Source organism: Peromyscus californicus, unplaced genomic scaffold (genome assembly GCF_007827085.1).
Source record: "Peromyscus californicus insignis strain IS unplaced genomic scaffold, ASM782708v3 Scaffold_21__1_contigs__length_65335640, whole genome shotgun sequence".
Lineage (NCBI taxonomy): Eukaryota > Metazoa > Chordata > Mammalia > Rodentia > Cricetidae > Peromyscus > Peromyscus californicus.
The window spans coordinates 63,168,163-63,187,531 of NW_026294514.1; the positions used below are offsets into that span (position 1 = coordinate 63,168,163).

General features: G+C 48.7%; 1 protein-coding gene across 5 annotated transcripts in view; it reads right to left on the minus strand.

The window, feature by feature from the left end:
• The window catches only part of Armc9 (armadillo repeat containing 9), a 136,513-nt gene that overhangs the window by 92,399 nt on the left and 24,745 nt on the right, over window positions 1–19,369 (minus strand). For all 5 annotated transcript variants that reach the window (XM_052750534.1, XM_052750533.1, XM_052750537.1 and 2 more), the window contains exons 10-12: window positions 5,286–5,320; window positions 3,908–4,019; window positions 1,591–1,683 (exon numbers count right to left, since the gene is read on the minus strand). In XM_052750534.1, coding sequence (XP_052606494.1) covers window positions 1,591–1,683; window positions 3,908–4,019; window positions 5,286–5,320 — 240 coding nt within the window. The remainder of the gene's footprint in view (window positions 1–1,590; window positions 1,684–3,907; window positions 4,020–5,285; window positions 5,321–19,369) is intronic.

The following is a 19,369-nucleotide window of genomic DNA, read 5'->3' on the forward strand; positions in this document are numbered from 1 at the left end:
CTTCATCCCAAGATTGGCTTGGTAGCTATTCCTTTATAAAAGAAAGGAAAGGGGATGCAACCTAGAAGTTTCTTAAGTGCTGGAAGTTTCTATTTCTTTATATTTTTGGTTCTGAGCCTGGCCTTTAATGACTGAGCCATCTCTCCAGCCCAAGTTTCTATTTCTTAATCTGGGTGATGGAAAAACAACTTTAAATTTTTCAAATATTCTCTATATTCATTCTTGTGAATAATAAGTGGAACTATGAATCTGGAAAGACAATAGTCCTTGAATTAAGGAAGTGTGCTCTTCAGATGCATACATAATGCTGAAGAGCTAGAACTGTCAGATGTGTACAGTTTGAAATAAGTTCCTTCAGGTTGATGATGCTACACACCAAACTTTGAGAACCACTAAGGGAGAAATACCTAGACAACCAGTTCAATTTCCCTTCCCAAGAGCCCAATCCATTTTGGAATCATGGTGGCCCAGCATCTGCATTACCAAGGAGTTTTCCTACCCTGCAAACTGCCTAGTATCTTTAGAGAACTCAAAGTCATTCCTTCTTAGAAACAAAACAAGGCTGGGGATGAACTGTTGGTAGAGCGCTTGTCTAGTATGCACGAAGCCCTAAATTCAATGCCCAGCACCATGTAAACTAGCCATGGGCACAAGCCTATAATCCCAGGCTTCAGGAGGTTGTAGAGGCAGGAAGTTCAGAAGTTCAAGGTCATCTTCAGCCCACATAGTAAATTTGAAGGCAGCCTGGACTATGTAAGACACTAACACAAGGGGTTGGAGAAATGGCTCAGCAGTTAAAAGCACTGACTAGGTGTTCTTCCAGAGGACAGGGTTCAATCCCCAGCACCCACTGGGGTTTCACAACTGTGACTCCAGTTCCAGGGGATCTGACACTGCCTTCTGGCCTCCATGGGCACTGCAGACATGTGGTGCACATACATACATGCAGGTGTAAAATGCCCATACACATAAAGTATTTTAAAAAAAAAAAATCTTAAAAAAAAAAAAAAGACCCTGTTGGGCAGTGGTAACATACATCTTTAATCCCAGCACTTGGGAGGCAGAGGCATGTGGATCTCTGAGTTCAAGGCCAGCCTGGTCTACAGAGTGAGTTCCAGGACAGCAAGGACTAAACAGCGAAACTCTATCTTGAAACAAACAAACAAACAACAACAACAAAAAGGCCCTAACACAAACACCACCACCACCACCACCACCACCACCACCACCACCAAAACAAACAAACAATAAAACAAGTAACAACGGACTTGAAGGAACTACATTCTTCAATGGCTTCAGAGATTGTAGCACTTAGACAAAAACCACCACTGACTTCCAAAACGGAGCACAACTCAAGTGGAAGGAGCGAAGAGGGCGGGAAAACTAGCAGAAGAGAGCTGCAGAGCCTACGAGGCAGTGGCTTGTTCAGGACTCTCCAGAACTGAAGAGTCGATCAAGAGGCGAACACAGACCTCAAGCAGCTGATGAGCTCACACTGCAAGGTCAGCACACTGACAGCGTCCAGAGGAACCAAAGCCTCATGTGTGCTAAGGTCCTTCTCTACCGCGGAAGGCCCTGGCCACCTCTTACCTGGTTGTGGCTGTGACAATCCAAGAGGTCATTGCTGATATAGGCTTGCAAGACTGTCTCCCTCTGCTCTCCAGGATGGGATGTGGTCAAGCGCTGCAAAGAAAAACCAAAGTAGCAAACTCCTACAGAGGCAAGAGCTAGGCCCTGAAGGGTGAGCAGATGGTCCACCAGCAGGGAGGAAGGTGAGTGTGTGTGGAAGGGTGGGGTGGGGCAGTGGTCCAGCTCAGAAAGGGGGGCCCAGGCTACCTTTAGAAGACTCTCAATGACCCTATCCAAAAGGACTAATGAGCAATGGAGGTGGGGAGGCAGATGGGAGAGAGGCTGGCTAGCTGGCTAGAATTCGGGAAGCCATTAAATCTGATATGGTGCCATATGAATTTGTGTGCTATCCACAGGGGAAGAAGAAAAGTTTGTGTGATGTGCAGGTGCACATGGCTGCTGTGTACAGCTTTGTTAGGACACGAGAAAGTTGTGTGTGTGACACGAGCAAATTGCTTTTCCAGGAAAAAAAGTCTTAAATAAACACCCTGAGGCTCAGAATCTGCTTCTGTCTGAGGACAAGCGTGGTGTGTTCAGAACATCCTGGTCTGCACATGGACAAAGGCCAAGCCAGAGTCAACAGACACAGCAGACAGGAGGAAGGAGAGGCCTTCAGAGGGAGGGGCATGCTGCTAGCTGACCTGATCACCACTATGAGGGGACTGCTAAAGGACTGTGTCAAGAATGTCACATGGGGTAATTCTTGTGGAGCCAAGAGGCTGGATGGGGCACTGGAGAAGAACACAGGCAAAGCCACTGAACAGCCGCATGCCTTCCTGATTATCTGGTCAGAGTGCCTGTTTTCTGTAGAAAGGGAGGCCCTGTCCCAGCAAGAGGCCCAGGGAGTGGACAGACTGAGCCATTGCTGGGTAGCAAACTCAGGCAACCAGGGTGAGTGTGGTAACACGAGCAGACACAAGCAAACCAGGGTTGAGGCAGCCCTGATGATCACTCAGGCTGCCCACCCACCCTGGTCAGCAGGCCCCCACAAACCAGAGCAGGTACCACAGGGGTCTCCCCTTGAACCCCAAGTATTCCTCATAGTTCCCAGTGAGGCACAGTCCAGGATGCACCACCAGATGCCACGGACCAGTGAGGACTGTTTCCATTCAAAGGTGGTGAAGTTGCTCAAAGAATTCTGAAGCAGATCCCAAAATGCAGGGATCCACACGGGAGCTTGACACTCCTCTAGGGTGAATTAGAATGGACTGTTTAGTGAAAGGCTCTGGCCAGTAATTCTCAAAGTGTAGTTCAGAGAACTCTGGGCATCCCAAAACTCTTTCGTGGACTCGGAAGGGACATGACTATTTTCCCTGACATTGAGATGGGTTCTGCCGTTCTTGATCACTTTCTCAGAGGCTGTGGAAGTGTGATACTGGCAAGTCTAACAAAAGGCAGGTTCTGAGGACCCCAGGGTCCTCCTCAAAGGCAAACCACGGAGACGGTTACAAAGATGCACAAGGACGTCACTCTCCATTCACTTCGTTTGTTGTTGGGAAACTAGTTACTGTTATTTGTGTTAAGCGGTCATTTGTTAATTTTACAGGGAATGATGCATTCTCCAGTTTTCTGTTTTAATTTTCTAATGTGTAAATACTGTTAAGATAAAATCCATACAAATAAAACTCTTTGGGGTCCACAACATTTCTGAGAATGTAGAGGGGTCTGGAACCCTTGAAAACCAACCACTGGCTGCAACGGATCAACCTAACTACTGAGGAATGGGAATCCAGATGAAGCCTAACCAGTGTGGCGAAGTACTTGTACCCAGGGGTCTCTGGAGTTGTGACTGGGTTTGGCTACATGTTCTAACTAACATGCAGGCCCCAAGCTGAATGTAGCACCTGACCAGGCAGGGCTGAATGGCAGAGGCAGCTGCCATATCACACTGGAGCAACAGTAACAGACACCAGTACAGAGTGCTGGAGAATACGGCCAAGGCCTAACTCTGGGAGCTGGTTTGCTTGCTGGGGCTAGGGGTGGAGCCTCACTACATAGCCCTGGTCTGGTCTGGATCCTGCTGTGTAGACCAGGCTGGCCCTGAACTTACAGAACGACACCTACCTCCGCCTTCTGCAAGCTGAGGGGTAAAGGCCTGTGCTCCCACACCTGGCTGGAGCGGCTTTTAACCTCAGGTCTTGGTGGCAGGCAGCAGGAAAGGATTTGCAGTGAAGGGATTATGAGAAACCAGCCAAGTCACCAGGTGGCCAGCCAAGAAAAGCAGTGCTGGAGTTTTCTCTCTGGTTTTTGTTATTAACTTCAAGGGGAAGGTACCTACCCAGCGCAGAGCCTGCAACAAGAAGGCTTTCAAGCGGTCACTGCCCCAGATCAAATCCTTCTTCAGTTTCTCATAATCCAGGGAGGGCAGTAATGGGACATCCTTCAACTTCCTATTCAGCATCGCAAGTTCAAAGAGAAGAGAAAGGGCAGAGGGCATGTCATTCCATCTCCCGAGCATCAAGATCTCTACTTAGACTCAAGCAACCAACAGTGGCCCAAACGCCACCCCAACTGTGGGCTCCCAAAATAGACAGAGCCTTCCCCTGGGAGCCTAGTGCCCAGGCCCCCGCCCAGCTCATCCAGCTCATCCCTGCTGATGGGTGGATTTTATGTAGTCTAAATTTATTTCTTCTTAGATTTCAATGGCATGCAAATTTTCTATAATAAGAAAAAAATTGCAAATAGGTTTTGTTTTTATTTTAGTGTTCAAACAGGTCCCACTGTGTAGCCCGGGCTGACCCTCCCACCTCAGCCTCCCCAGTGTGGTGATTACAGGTTTGTCACTCAAGTCCAGCTCCCCACACCCAGGCCGACCTTTTGGCTTTCTAACTGCACAGGGCTTGTGTAAAATACTAACACTGGGAAGTCTTGGGGGGCTGGAGAGATGGCTCAGCAGTTAAGGGCACTTGCTGCTCTTGCAGAGGACCCAGGTTCTATTCCCAGCACCAACATGGCAGCTCACAATCATCTGTAACTCCAATTTCAGGGGACCCAATACTCTGTTCAGGCCTCTGAAAGCACCGTGTGCACGTGGTGTACACAGGTAAGCCAGAACGCACATACACATAAATAAATACATCTTCAAAAGAGCATTTTTAAAAAGAAGTTTTGTAATAGTCAATTTACATCTCAAAATTACTATAACAAAGTGGGTGTGGTGGCTAATACTTCTAATTTCAGAACCTGGAGGCTGAGGCAAGAGGATAGAACTCATTTCTAAGAACACCATAGGAATAAGCCAACAGATTTTTGCTATTTAATGTTCTCTTACAAGAATCAATATTAAAAGATAATTCTAGTTTAGCACTATTTATGATCATTGGCATTTCCTTTCATATCCACATGTGGTTGAATGTTTAGTTAAACTATCTTGAATTCAAGCTTCACATATAGATAGGAATACGGAGCTGGAGAGATGGCTCTATAGTTAAGAGCACTGGCTGCTCTTCCAGAGGACCTGTGTTTGGTTCCCAGCACCCACAAGGTGGCTCACAATCATGTCCAGGTATACAATGCCACCTTCTGGCCTCTGCAGGCACCAGGCATGCAGGTGATACACAGACATACACACAGGCAAAGCACTCATACACATAAAATAAAAAGCAAATAAAGTTTTAGAATACAATTAATAAAAACTCCTAAGAATGATTACTTACTCAGGTACCAAAGAGGCTCGTAACATGGTTGCGGCCTGAGGGAGGGCAGGAGCAAAGAGACGGTGTTAAACACTGACGCGAGGCACTCACTAACCCGCCCCGTCCAACGGCCACAGGCAGCATCTGCAAAGTGCTTGGTGCCGCAGTGTCCTCCAGGCCAGCCTGGCCTACAGAGGGAGCTCCAGGCCAGCCTGGCCTACAGAGGGAGCTCCAGGACAGCCAGGGCCACACAGAGAAACCCTGTCTTAGAAAAAGAAAACAGAAAACATTTACAGGGGCTGGAGAGATGGCTTAGTGGTTAGGAGCACTGACTGCTCTTTCAGAGGACCCAAGTTCAATTCCCAGCACCCACGTGGCAGCTCACAGCTGTCTGTAACTCCAGCTCCAGGGGATCTGGCACCCTCACATAGACATACATGCAGGCAAAACACCAATGCACATAAACAAAAAAACAAAGAAAAGAAAAACTTTACAATTCCCTTTCACCTCACCCCTTTATCCTGCCTGCAGGCCAGTTCACCGCCTCCTTTATGGACAGTCACACCGTCCCATCTAGTTTGAATGTGGGGTGCAAGTATACATCATCGTTTGTTTTTACTATGGGCATTGCCAGATTAAATATGAGGAATATAGAGGAATAAAGAAATGCAACCTGAGATATGTGTATGACAACACAAACCAAATGTAAAATAAAATTTTACATTTCTTACATTAAGAAATCTGAGTATAGACTGAACTGGTGTTGGGGATTCCTGTTGATTCTATTTATTTGTGGGTTGTGTTTATTTTTAAATCTCTGTCAGATGTGGGTATTTTATTTACTGGTGAGGCAGTGTTTGGAACGGCTTCAAAGGACTTGGAGCGAAGAGGGTAGGCACAGCTGAATGGCAGAGCGTTTGCCTAGCACCCTCAGTTTGCAAAGAAAAGGGAAGAAAAGAGGAGGGCGGAGTAAAGCAGACCTGAGAGAGAAAAACTAAACAGAGGAAAGAAAGGAAGCAAGTCTATCAAATGTCATCAGTTCCTGAAGCCAGAGAGGGACACAGCGGGACTCTGTCTCCTTAGGAGCTTTTGAAAATATGTCATTTGTTCCCAACACTGGGCATCCAGAGACACCAGTCAGCACTTGACGAATGTATGAGGACTGACTCCCAAGAGTGACTCCAGAGCCCCCACGGATACTAAGGAAGTGGTCTTGGCAAGGACCCTGGTTCTGACTGCTTCCCTCTGCCAAGTTTACAGACCACAGATCCTACCTTGTAGACATCAAGCCCCCCCCTCTCCTCTCTCTCTCTCTCTCTCTCTCTCTCTCTCTCTCTCTCTCTCTCTCTCTCTCCTCTCTCTCTCTCTCTTTCTCTCTCTCTCTTTCTCTCTCTCTCTCTGCCTCTCTCTCTTCTTTTTCTTTATCTCTCTCTCTTTCCTTCCTTCTTTTTCTTTTCTTTTCCTCAGAGACAGGGTTCCTCTATATAGCCTTGGCTGTTCTAGAACTCACTTTGTAGACCAGGCTGGCCTAGAACTCAGAGATGCCTCCAAGTGCTGGAATTAAGGGTGTGCGCCATCACCGCCTGGCCAAGCCTCACTTCTAAATGCCTCATGACTATGTATGTGTTCACAGTTTTTGTGGTGCTAGGAGGTCTGAACCCAGAGCCTTGCAAGCACTAGGCAAGCAGGCTACTCTATTCTCCCAGAAGTTTTCACATTTTAATCCTTGGCTGTCTTGATCAAATAAGTTACCTATTCCTATTATTAGCTTACTAAGCCGTTCAGAAACAAGTCTGAGATCATCTACTCACCTAACATCATCTCACACATTAAAAACAGCAGGATAGTGGGTCAAATGAGGATATGGAGCTGCTAAATGTTAGTATACACACCAATACAAATCTCTAAGAATCACTAAAAACAGCCATTCCTAGCTCCTCAGTGAAACTCATCACTCCCTATAAGAGGTCTTCTACCTCACCAGCCACTTTTGTGCCTCCTACCTTTCCCTGGCTACACCTCTCCCCTCTCCACATCCTTTCTCCTTCCTTTCCCCCGCAGCTGTGACTATGTGCCCAGTGAGAAGGACCCCAGCACAGCTCTCTGCCCTTACCTCTTCGAACCTTCCTCTGGTACAACTAAGTGCTCTCCAGCCTCTGCACCGGGTGTGGAGTGCGTCCCTCCCCAGCAGTCCCCACTGGGTGAGTCTGCCCTTAGAGAACACGTGCTGGGGTCTGCAGATGCTGTTGGCTGTTGCTCCTCTGTTGTATACAGGGACTTACGTGATTTTCTGGGTTGTTTTTTAAACTGAGTCTCATGTAGCCCAGGCTAGACTCAGACATAAACAAGAATGCCTTCAAACCTTTGATCCTCCTGCCTCACATCCTGGAGTATTGGGACTTCAGGTACCCACCACTCCCCTGGTTTTCCACGGTGTGTGGAAGGGAGCCCAAGGCTTCATGCAAGCTAAGCATGTACTCTACCGACTGAGCCTCACCTAGCGTCACGGCCTCACGAGCGTGTTAACCATCTCACTGTCTGCTAACTACCAGCCGGGCATACAGCAGTCAAATCTCTTCTGATGCGAGCTAAATGACTCCAGACTTGACACTCCATCCACGAGACACAGGCAGTACCCACCTGGAGAGGCCAGTGAGAGCAACACTGTGGGTTGCATAGTCTCTTCTTCCCCAGCGGCCTGCGCCACGCCCCTCCTCCACTGGGGGTTCTCAGTGTAACAACTCCAGGCTGGCCTCTACACTGACACCTGGGGGTGGCCCTCTCAAGGTAAGGGGACTTCAAAGAAGCTCTACTTCTTTCCTTCCTGTAGGTTTTGAGACAAGACCTCACATAACCCAGGCTGGCTTCAAAGTCACTATTTAACTGAGAAGGGCCTTGAGCTTCCGGTCCTCCTGAACGCTGGGACTGCGGGTATGAGCCACCACTCCTGGTTCGGTGCTGGTGACTGAACCCAAGGCTTCACTCCGGCCGAGCCATATCCCAGCCCCAGAAGTCTTGGTCATCACACACAAACACCAAGGAGGCTTTCTGAACTTCTGCTGAGCCACCCAGGACATGCACTGGATCTCTAAGGTATCCGCTGCAGGCTCTCAAGCCAGTTATGAGCACAGCTCCTGTGGCCTGCATTTGAGTCACTGTCCCATGGCTGTGGGTACTGCAGTGTGGGGACATGCAGAGCCCACCAACTGGCAGGGGACACAGCCCCAGCAGGAGAAAATCTATCACAGTCACAACTAAGCCCTCCACTGAGGCAAGTGGAGGTTTTGTTTGTTTGCTTGCTTTTTGAGACAGGGTTCTGTGTAGCCCTGGCTGTCCTAGAACTCACTATGTAGACCAGGTTGGCCTTGAACTCAAAGATCCACCTTCCTCTGCCTCCCAAGTGCTGGGACTAAAGGTGTGTGCCCCCACTGCCTGACCCAACAGCAGATTCCTAATGCTGAAGGAGCAAGCCCCAGAAAGGATGTCCTTGTTACGGAGGCCTGATTCTGTCCTAGAGGGTGCTATTTGATTTCTAGGACTCCATCCTGAGACAGGAAAAGGGCCACCACAGCCAAGGATGAGACTCAGATGGCAGACAGTGTTCCCAAGCTCCCTAAACAGCTAGTTGGTGGAGTCCACCGAAGAAGCCCTGAAGGAATGCTAGGACAGAGAGAGGACACAGGAGAGCAAGCCGTAAACCAAGGTGTCAATTACTGAGTCTGCTCAGTGAAAGCTCCTGGGATTCTTAGATGTGGAGACAAAGGTGTACACAAGCCAAGGTGAAAATGTGACACCTTCCTCTTTCCTCAGACACAGGAAGCCCCCGAGTCCTGCCTTTCCAGCAGCTGTGGCCTAAGGCCTGGTGTCCAGGAGGTGAGGACCAGCTGCAGGCCTGAGACAACTGATGGGAACAACCTGAGGACCTGTGGGGTCAGGCTGTGAAGTGTCTCTGGAGAGCTCAGTTCAGGTGTGACATCAAGGACAGTACTCCTAGGGGCAGTTCAGGAGGGACATGTGAGCACAAGAAAGGCTGGAAGAGCTGGGCGGTGGTGGCACATGCCTGTAATTCCAACACTCAGAAGGCAGAGGCAGACGGATCTGTGAGTTCGAGGCTAGCCTGAGCTATAGAGTGAGTTCCAGGACAGCCAAAGCTACACAGTGAAACCCTATCTCAAAAAAACACAAAGAAAAGAAAAAGAGAGGCCAGAAGGAAGAGGTGCCTGGCCCAGCCAGGAGTAGGACAGGAGGGCAGCGTGACCCCCAGCAGCATGTGCCTAGAAAACAGAGGGGCCGCTAAAGCCTTCAGGCCAGGCCCGTTCCTGCCATGCCTCGGCTATGCTCAAGTGCACATGAACAAGGACTGTGGACCCTCCTGAGGAAACTTCCAGAGAGGCTCAGGAAAGAGCGGGACACACAAGGCCTCAGCCTGCAGCTGGGGGAGCATCCTTGGGGACTGTGTAACCTGAAGAGAGTGTGGACACAAAGAGAACCACAGCCGGGTGGCGGCAGAGGCGCACACCTTTAGTCCCAGCACTCGGGAGGCAGAGCCAGGAGGAGGATCTCTGTGAGTTCGAGGCCAGCCTGGGCTACAGAGTAAGTTCCAGGACAGGCACCAAAACTACACAGAGAAACCCTGTCTCAGGTGGGGATGGGATGGGGTGGGGGTGGGGCACGACACAGAAAGAGACCCACTTTGCCCTGAAGACAGTCATTGAACAAAGGGGTAATGTGACTGCTACCGCTGAGACACCTGAATCCTACAGACACACCCAGAAAGCTGAGTGACCAGCATGACAGAGGAGGCCCTGGCTCAGAGCCAGGAGAGAACTCGGGGCAGTCTCAACAACTCCAAGCAACTAACACAGCAGAGAGGGGTCACTCTGCCAGATCCCGATGACCAGGGCACATGGGTGACCTCCAGGTGCTTTCTGGAATGTCATTCTCCGCAACAGGCAACAGGGCAGAGTGGATGGTGGGCACACAAAACGTTTGTGGAAGGAGTCTGGAAGCCTATGTCTGGAGCTGGGGAAGGAAGGTCAGATCTAACAGCCAATAATGGTTCTACCAGCTGATTAAAGTTATAGATGGGGGGAGGGGGTATAGAGCACACGTCTGTGTGTGAGCAGCAAGGGGTGGGATCTCAGCAGGTGACTCTCTTGCCACACTCAGTCTGAAGTAGAGTGGCCACGTGGCCAGCTGAAGGAAGCCTTGAAGACCTAGGGAAGGCACCAGGAGGTGAGGAGGGCTGGAGATGCTGAGCTTCAGCCAGAGCAAGGATTACACAACATGAAGAAGAGCCACGTGTGGCCCTGCTCCTCAACAACTATCCAGTCCATCCTGAGAGACGGCCGCCACAACCCCACGGCATTTTACAAAGGACAGCGTGAATGCAGTTCCCCTCCAATGCTCCCATTTTCTAGGTCTTTTGTGGATTTACTGCTATCATGGAGATATTTTAACTCTTATTTCCAATACATCCTTACCAGGAGATGTGGGGAAAAGGGAGGGCTAGTTCCCAGTTGTGCTGTTTGTCCAAACAAAGATTCATTTCAGTGAAGAAAACTTCTCACAAACTCACAAGCCCTGGAGGACACCACTGGGCCTTGGGACTCACTGAGGTGGGATATGGCTTGCATTTCCACTTGAGAGTTGGCTAGGCTCTTGGTCATCACGGGGTAGAAAGGGCTGTCCCCCAGCGTCCTCCAGTACTTCTATGTTCACGTCTCTGGAGGGCAGCGGCAGAGAAGGGAAGGATGGGCCATGTGTTCTCAGAGCCACAGCACCTCACACAAATGCAGCTGCAGCTTCAAGACAGCCACAGGCTGGACGGTCATCTCCACACCAGAGACCACACTGTCTTCAAACCAAAACCCTACAAAGTGCCGGAGGTAGTGACGCATGTGTTTAGTCTCAGCACTCAGGAGGCAGAGGCAGGCCGATCTCTGAGTATGAGGCCAGCCTGGTCTACAGAGCAATTCCAGGACAGCAGCAAGACTACACAGAGAAACCTGGTCTCCAAAAAACCAACCAACCAACCAAACAAACAAACAAAGAAAAAACTTGGGACTGGAGAGATGGCTCAGAGGTTAAGAGCACTGCTTGCTCTTCCAAAGGTCCTGAGTTCAATTCCCTGCAACCACATGGAGGCTCACAACCATCTGTAATGAGATCTGGCGCCCTCTTCTGGCCTGCAGGGTTACATGCAGGCAGAATACTGTGTACACAATAAATAAATAAATCTTAAAAAAAAAAAAAGAAAGAAAGAAAAAAAGAAAAAAACTGAACAATAACTACACCTCTACAAGGTAAGTGTTCGGCTGGAACCGCCAGCTCACCCCAGCATGATCAGGAAAGCCCCACTCCTGTCTCTCTCTCCAAACCCCGCCCACTCAGAGAGTCTCCAAACAAAGGGAAGGTGCTAAAAAGCCCAGTTCAGTATTCTTGGTGGCTAAGGCGGCGTCCTCCCCTGAAGTTGCTAGCTGCTTAAGTCCCCATCTAAAGCATTCAGCTTTTGACCACAGCTGGGCACAAACCCAGCTTGTGGCAGACACATCACCACCCCTTGTCTACAACCTATATAACCTCTCTGCTTTAGTTTGGGCGTGGCTTCCCCAGCCTTGGCCTCCATCTCTGGGACTGGAGAACCCGCCTGGGAGTTGCTTTGCTCAAATAAACCTGTTGTTATACTTTTTCAATTTGGCTTGACCTGGTTTACTGCGGCAGTGGAGAAATGTATTATGTGGGGAGGGGGTGCTGTGGAACAATCTTTTTCTGCACTATGAATATGTATTATTCTCATTGGTTAATAAAAAGCTGACAGGCCGGTAGGTAGCTGGGCAGAAAGTCAGGCAGGAAAGCAAAACTGAGAATGATGGGAAGAAGGAGGACAGAGTCAGAGGAGATGCCAGCCAGCTGCTGAGCAAGCAGGACGTGTAAAAAAATGACATAACAAGCCATGAGCCACGTGGCAAAGCATAGATAGAAATGTGGGTTAATTTAAGTGTAAGAGTTAGCTAGTAACAAGCCCGAGCTATTGGCTGAGCATTTATAAACAATATTAAGTCTCTATATGGTAATTTAGAAGCCGCTTCCGGGACAGGGAGCAGGTGATCAAGACAGGAAAACTCTGCCAACTGGGGTGGGAGGGGGAGCGGGGAGGGGCAGAAAACCTATTAGTAAGGGAACTAAAAAGCAGGCTAACAAGGACAGAGAATTCTCTCAAAAATGTAGTTAGGTAGTCAGGTGGTGGTGGTACACGCTTTTAATCCCAGCACTCGGGAGGTAGAGGCAGGTGGATCTCAGAGTTTGAAGCCAGTCTGGTCTACAGAGCGAGTTCCAGGACAGCCAAGGCTACACAGAGAAACCCTGTCTCAAAAAACAAACAAACAAAAATCAAAAAAGAAAAACAGTGTAGTTAGGCTGGACAAGGTGGTGCTTGCGGGCACCACAATGCTGGGAAGAGGTGAAGCAGGATCGTGAGTTCCAGGCTAGCCTGGAACCCTGTCTCAAAACAATAAAACACATACACAAAGGCACTGATAAGCTAAAGGACGAGGTACAGAGCAGCACAAGTATACATTTTTTAAAGGTCTGGAGGAGGTGTATTTAACCGAGGCATCAGGTAAGCTATGGGAGATGGCTGAATTGAAGAGAAAGGTTTTGTGGTCTGCCATAAACACACTGTGAAATTGCTGTTTTCAAGCTGAAAGTCCCTGTAGCCCGGACTCTCCAGCTGGCTCCCTCCCTCTAACTGCAGGTGTGGCTTGTGTGACCTGAGCACTAGGCACACACTCCATAACAATGGGGACACAGGGACTGGAGAGAGACTCAGAGCTTAGGAGCACTTGCTGCTCTGACAGGGGATCTGAGTTCAATCCCAGCTCTGATGCTGGGTGGCTGACAACCTCCTACAATTCCAGTTCCAGGGGATCCAGTGCCCTTCTTCTGGGCACTGTATTCAAGCGCATATACGTATTATTAAGATAGCAATAATAAAATATTTTTTAAAACAATGGGGATACAGTCTAGGAAATGCAGTTACAAGTTTTTGTCAGTGTACAAAGATTATAGGCCAGGCACGTGGCACACGCTTTTAATCCCAGCACTGGAAGGCAGAGACAGGCTACACAGGGAGACTGATCACCACAGAACTCAGGGGCTGCTGTTGGCTGAGGTGAAAATATCACTGCAGCATGGATGTCCTTCCAGAATCTTAGAAAACTGTTTTATCTCCTTGCCCAGGGGAGAACTTGGACTTCTTTCTACTGAGCAGCTGATAACACTATGTGATTTTAACTACCCCAGTTCTGGCCCTAGGAAGGCAAAGATGAGGAAAACTGGGGTTAGGTCAGTCACACAGATGCAGTGTTACACGACATCTAGAATTCTCTACTTCAAAACACCAGAATCTCATCAGCACCAATCCTCTGGGAACAACTGGATCCGCCAGCCAGCTCAGACAAGGCAGCATCTGGACACAGTGGTCTGGGAATGAGACAAGGCACGAGAGCCCCGTCCTCTCCTGAGGTCTGTGAGGCCTTCTGCCAGCGTGGCCCTTCTTTTTTTCTGGGTAGAGGGATGGCACACCTGGCTGTGTGTCACCTGCCCACCCATTCTTGCTGACTGCAGAGCCTGCCAGGGAAAGCAAGGCCAGCTCCGCTTGTGTATGCTGCCCCCGTGTGGCAGCTCTGTGGTAAGGCCAGCTCCGCTTGTGTATGCTGCCCCCGTGTGGCAGCTCTGTGGGAAGGCCAGCTCTTGCTCACCTATGCTGTCCCCATGTGTCGGCTCTGTGGTAAGGGCAGCAGTCCAGGTTTGGTAGGCTATTCAGAACGGCTAAGATTCCTGGACTCAGATCTCTCCACAAATGATGCCCACACTCTCTAACAGAAGCCCTGTCAGTGTTGATGGTGATCTTTACAAACTCTCTGATAGTTCTTCTGTCCTGTTTTCAGGTTCAGAAGGGGGTGTGTGAAGAAGTTCAGACTGGAAAGCATTGCAGTGAGTCTTACATACACCAGCAGGTTTTAGGTGGCTGGCCAATTGCCTGGCTTGAAGCCAGCTCCTAAGATTTCTACAAACTAAGTCTCCCTAAGACTTATATCCTAAGGCCGACTACACAGCCCAGTCTCTGTCCCTGTGTACAGAGCGGCCAACACAGCCAGAAGCTCTGGGGACAGCTCTTCAGTAATTGAGCAAATACATAAGCATAACTGATCTGCAACCTTGGGCCACATCCCTCCTACAGGGAACATACGAGCAACCGGCCTTATGCCTCAGTACTGGGATAACTGCTGGCAGCAGTGGTGTGACTATGGGGCTTTTTAAAAATTAATTTGGGGGCTGGAGAGATGGCTCAGCAGTTAAAGAGGACCAGCTTCTCTTCCAGAAGACCTGGATTTGATTCCCAGCACCCACATGGCAGCTTACAACTGTCTGTGACTCCAGTCCCAGGAACTGTCACCCTTTTCTAGTCTCTGTGGGTACTGTATCCACGTGGTATACAGAAATTCATGTAGGCAAAACATTCATACATATAAAATAGCCAGCTTGGTCTACACAGCAAGTTCCAGGACAGCCTGGGCTACACAGGGAAACCCTGTCTTGGGAAAAAAAAAATAAATAAAATAAAAAGGAATAAATATATATATATATATATAAATTTTAAAAATGGGTTTAGCCAGGAGTGATAGTGTATGCCTTTAATCCCAGCACTCAGGAGGCAGAGGCAGGTGGATCTTTGTGAGTTCAAGGCCACATGGTGAGTCCCAGGACAGCCAGGGCTATGAAAAGAGACCCTAGCTCAGAAAACTCCCCCAAAATAAATCAATTAATAATAATAAATAAAAGTAAAAAATGGATTTAGCATGCACACAGTATACAAACATACATTCAGGCAAACATACACATAAAATAAAATATTTTAAAAAAACACTGAAGACAGCTTATGTTGGAGAGGATGTGGAGAAAGGGGAACACTCCTCCACTGTTGGTGGGAATGCAAACTTGTACAGCCACTCTGGAAATCAGTATGGCAGTTTCTCAGAAAATTGGGAATAAGTCTTCCTCAAGACCCAGTTATACCACTCTTGGGCATATACCCAAGGAACGCTCAATCTTACCACAAGAACACATGCTCAACTATGTTCATATCAACATTATTCATAATAAATAGCAAGAACCTGGAAACTAGATGTCCCTCAACTGAAGAATGGATAAAGAAAATATGGCACATATACACAATGGAGTACTACTCAGCAGTAAAAAACAATGATATCATGAAATTTGCAGGCAAATGGATAGATCTAGAAAATATCATCTTGAGTGAGGTAACCCAGACTCAGAAGGACAAACATAGTATGTACTCACTTATAAGTGGATACTAAATGGGAGGGAAGGGATGGCCAGACTGCAACCCACAACTCCTGAGAGGCTAGCTAACAGGGAAAGACCCTAGGAGGGACACATGGATGACCCTGCGAAGGAGAAGTGGATTAGATCTACATGAGCGGACTGGGTGTGGGGGGGTGGCAGAGGGCGATGAGTGGGAGATGAGAACATAGGGAAATGGGAGGGTCGAGCTGGAACAGGGACAGAGTGGGAGGGCAGGGAGGAAGATATCATGATAGATGAGGACATCATGGGAATAGGAAGAGGCAGGGTGCTGGGGAGGATCTCAGGAATCCACAAGGTTGACCCCATCTTGGTCTGCTGGCAGTGGTCTAGATGGTGCCTGGACTGGTCTACTCTGGTGACCGGTCTAGCGAATAACCTAGCTGTCATCATAGAGCCTTTGTCCAGTGACTGACAGAGGCAGATACAGAGATCCATGGCCAGGCACCAGGCTGAGCTCCGGGAATCCAATTGATGAGAGAGAGGAGGGATTCTGCAGGTGAGGGACGTCAAGATCATGATGGGAGGACGTGCAGAGATGACTGGCCACACTAGTGGAAGCCCATGAACTGTGGACTGGTGGCTATGGAGCCCCCATGGGACTGGACTAGGCTCTCTGGATACGGAAGACATTTGTTTGGCTCAAACTGTTTGGGGGGCACCCAGGCAGGGGGATCGGGATCTGTCCCTGGTCTATGGGTAGGATTCTGGAATCCGGTACCTGTGGTGTGACACCTAGCACAGCCTTGGTGCAGTGGGAGGGGCTTGGGCCTAGGCTCAGTGTGCTGGGCTTTGCTGACTCCCCATGGAAGACGTCGATTTGGGGGATGTCTGTGAGTTCGAGGCCAGCCTAGACTACAGAGTGAGTTCCAGGACAGGTTCCAAAGCTACACAGAGAAAGCCTGTCTCGAAAAACAAAACAAACAAACAAACAAAAAACAACAACAAATTGAACTTGCTTTTTTGTTCATTTGTTTTTTTGTTTGTTTGTTTTTTTGTTTTGTTTTGTTTTGGTTTTTTTTGCTTTTTTCGAGACAGGGTTTCTCTGTGTAGCTTTGCTCCTTTCCTGGAACTCACTTTCCTGGAACTCAAGGTAGCCCAGGCTGGCCTTGAACTCACAGAGATCTGCCTGGCTCTGCCTCCCAAGTGCTGGGATTAAAGGCGTGCGCCACCACCGCCCGGCTGAACTTGCTTTTAAATTATAAAGTATGAATACTTGGAAAATTTAATTAATTTTTTAATTTCAATTTTAAAGTGCATACAGAGAACTTAAAAGCACCTAAGAGTTTACTCAGGGGTGTGTTGAGGGGGGGCTCACAGGAATCGGTTTTTGGCTGTGCTTCCTGGCCCATGTAGATAGCATGCACCATGGTGTTTTGGACACAGAATATTACCTAGTAAGCTTTCCTAACTGTGCCCCTGGCTGCAGCAGCGCACAAGCCATGAAGCCGAGTCTCCTTTGACATGGGCTACTGGAGAGCTCAGGGCCAGCCTGGAGCCAGCAGCTCCGAGGTTCAGTAAGCATGGCATGACTGCTCAGACCTTTCTTCACCCTGGCCTTCACCTGGCTTACTCTTTCTTTTCTTTCATCCATAATCTATTTTAGTCTCTATTTTTTTTTCATATTTATCTTCTCTACCTTTCAATAAGCCACTTTAAACCTACTTGAGCGTGAGGGAGGCGGTAATTTTGTTTTTAATACTAAAGGTGGCCTGTGTTTATGAACGTGTGAATCCTATTTAAAGTTACATTGCCCACAGGGTACTGCCGATCACCAGGGACTCTGCCCAGACCTGGACTTGCCTACCCAACCTCTGGCCAGGCAACAGGCAGGCCTGAGCTCCAGGATGCAGGTGGCTCCTGAACTTTGAGGATGTCCTTGGGGACACTGGTGACCTTCCAAGTTAGGAAGCCCTGACTCCACACTGTGCATTTCCAGGTGTGCTGCTGTCCTAGAAGAGTATGCCATTCCCCTGGGAACATTCAGCATGGGATGCAAGGCCTGAGCCCAATTGCAAGGCAACCCCAAAACACAAGGAGAGTAGTCTTCTCTGCTTTCTTTGTGGGACTGGGGGAGGGGGCTTGAGACAAGGTTTCTCGATGTAATAGCTCTGGCTGTCCTGGAACTCACTTTGTAGACCAGGTGGCCTTGAACTCACAGAGATCCACCTATCTCTGCCTCCCAAGCGCTGGGACTAAAGGCTGCGCCACCACCCAGCCACCACGCCCAGCCCAGCTGTAGTCTGCTTTTCTACAGGGGACTATAGTTCCCTCAAGTGTCAACACAATGAAAGCCAAAGGGAAGACCAGGGAAACGTCCAGATGACTCACACAACACTGCCCCTGGCCACTGAGTCAGGTGGCCATGAAGGCAGTACTGGCTCCACTGATGAATGGAAATGGACGGGTTAGATAAAACAGCTATGGGTAGACAGACAGAAAGACAGACAGACGTTAACCTTACTGGACCGATAATGACATGACGGGGTAACCTGTTTGGTTTGGTTTTGAGACAGTCTCCCTCTACAGCCCATGCCCCTCTCACACTCCCTGTGTAATCCAAGCTGATCTCAATTTTGCTATAATCCTTCCTGCTACAGCCTCTTTAGTGCTGGGATCACAAAGAGACTGACACAGTCAAGACTGAGAGATATACACGGGACTGGAGAGATGGCTCAGCAGTTAAGAGCACTTGCTGCTTTTCCAGAGGACCCAAGTTTGGTTCCCAGCACTGAAAAGCTATGGGGATCCAATGCCTCTGGCCTGTATGCAATCATATGCACATAGCCACATGCAGACATGCTGCACATAATTAAAAGTATCAAAACAAATCTCTACAAGAAAAAGAAAAGAAATGCACACTGTAGTCAGGTGTGGTCTCCCATGCCTGTAATCCCAGAATGTGGGAGTTAGAGACAGGAGGATCAGAATTTAATCAACAAGATAGCAAGTTCAATGCTGGCCTGGTCTACATGAGATCTTGTCTCGACAAAACAAGGCAAAGCAAAAGTAAATATATACCAGCCTGAAAAATATGGACAAACGTTTGATAAAACCTTTTGTGTTTGCATATGTTCATGTGTGCATGGAGACACATGAGAGAGGGCAGAAACACACACACTGAAATTACACAGACACACACAAGGGAGCAAATAAATGCTGGTCAAGAAAGACCCCCATGTTCCTTGCCCTTTGTAACTATTTTGAATAAACAGTTAAAAACAATCTTGTCTGAAAGCATTCAGTCTTTCCCCTCCAGCTCTCTTACACGTGTTTAAGCATGTGGAAGCACATTCATGTCTGTGGGCATGTACGTGTGGAGGTCAGGGAACGAACTTGGTAGGTAATCCTCAGGCGCTATCTACCTTTCTTTGAGACAGGGCCTCTCACTGTCCTCAGGCTCACCTGGTAGGCTAGACAGCCTGGGCAGTGAGCCTCAGGGACCTGCCTACCTCTGCCTTCCCAGCACTAGGGTGTCAACAGTGTTCCAGGCTCCAGGGATCAGACGCAGGTCCTCATGCTTGCACGCCAAGCACTTTACTGATGAGCCCTAAGAGTTCTTTAATAAAGGCAAAGCAGTTTCTGCTTGTTCCTCCTGACTCCCAGGCCTCAGTGCCCAGGAGCAGCGGCCCTGGCAGATCACAACAGCATCTCTCCTTGCTCACCCCAAGGGCTGACCTCAACTGCATCCTTCTCAAAAACAGCTTTGTTTTCCT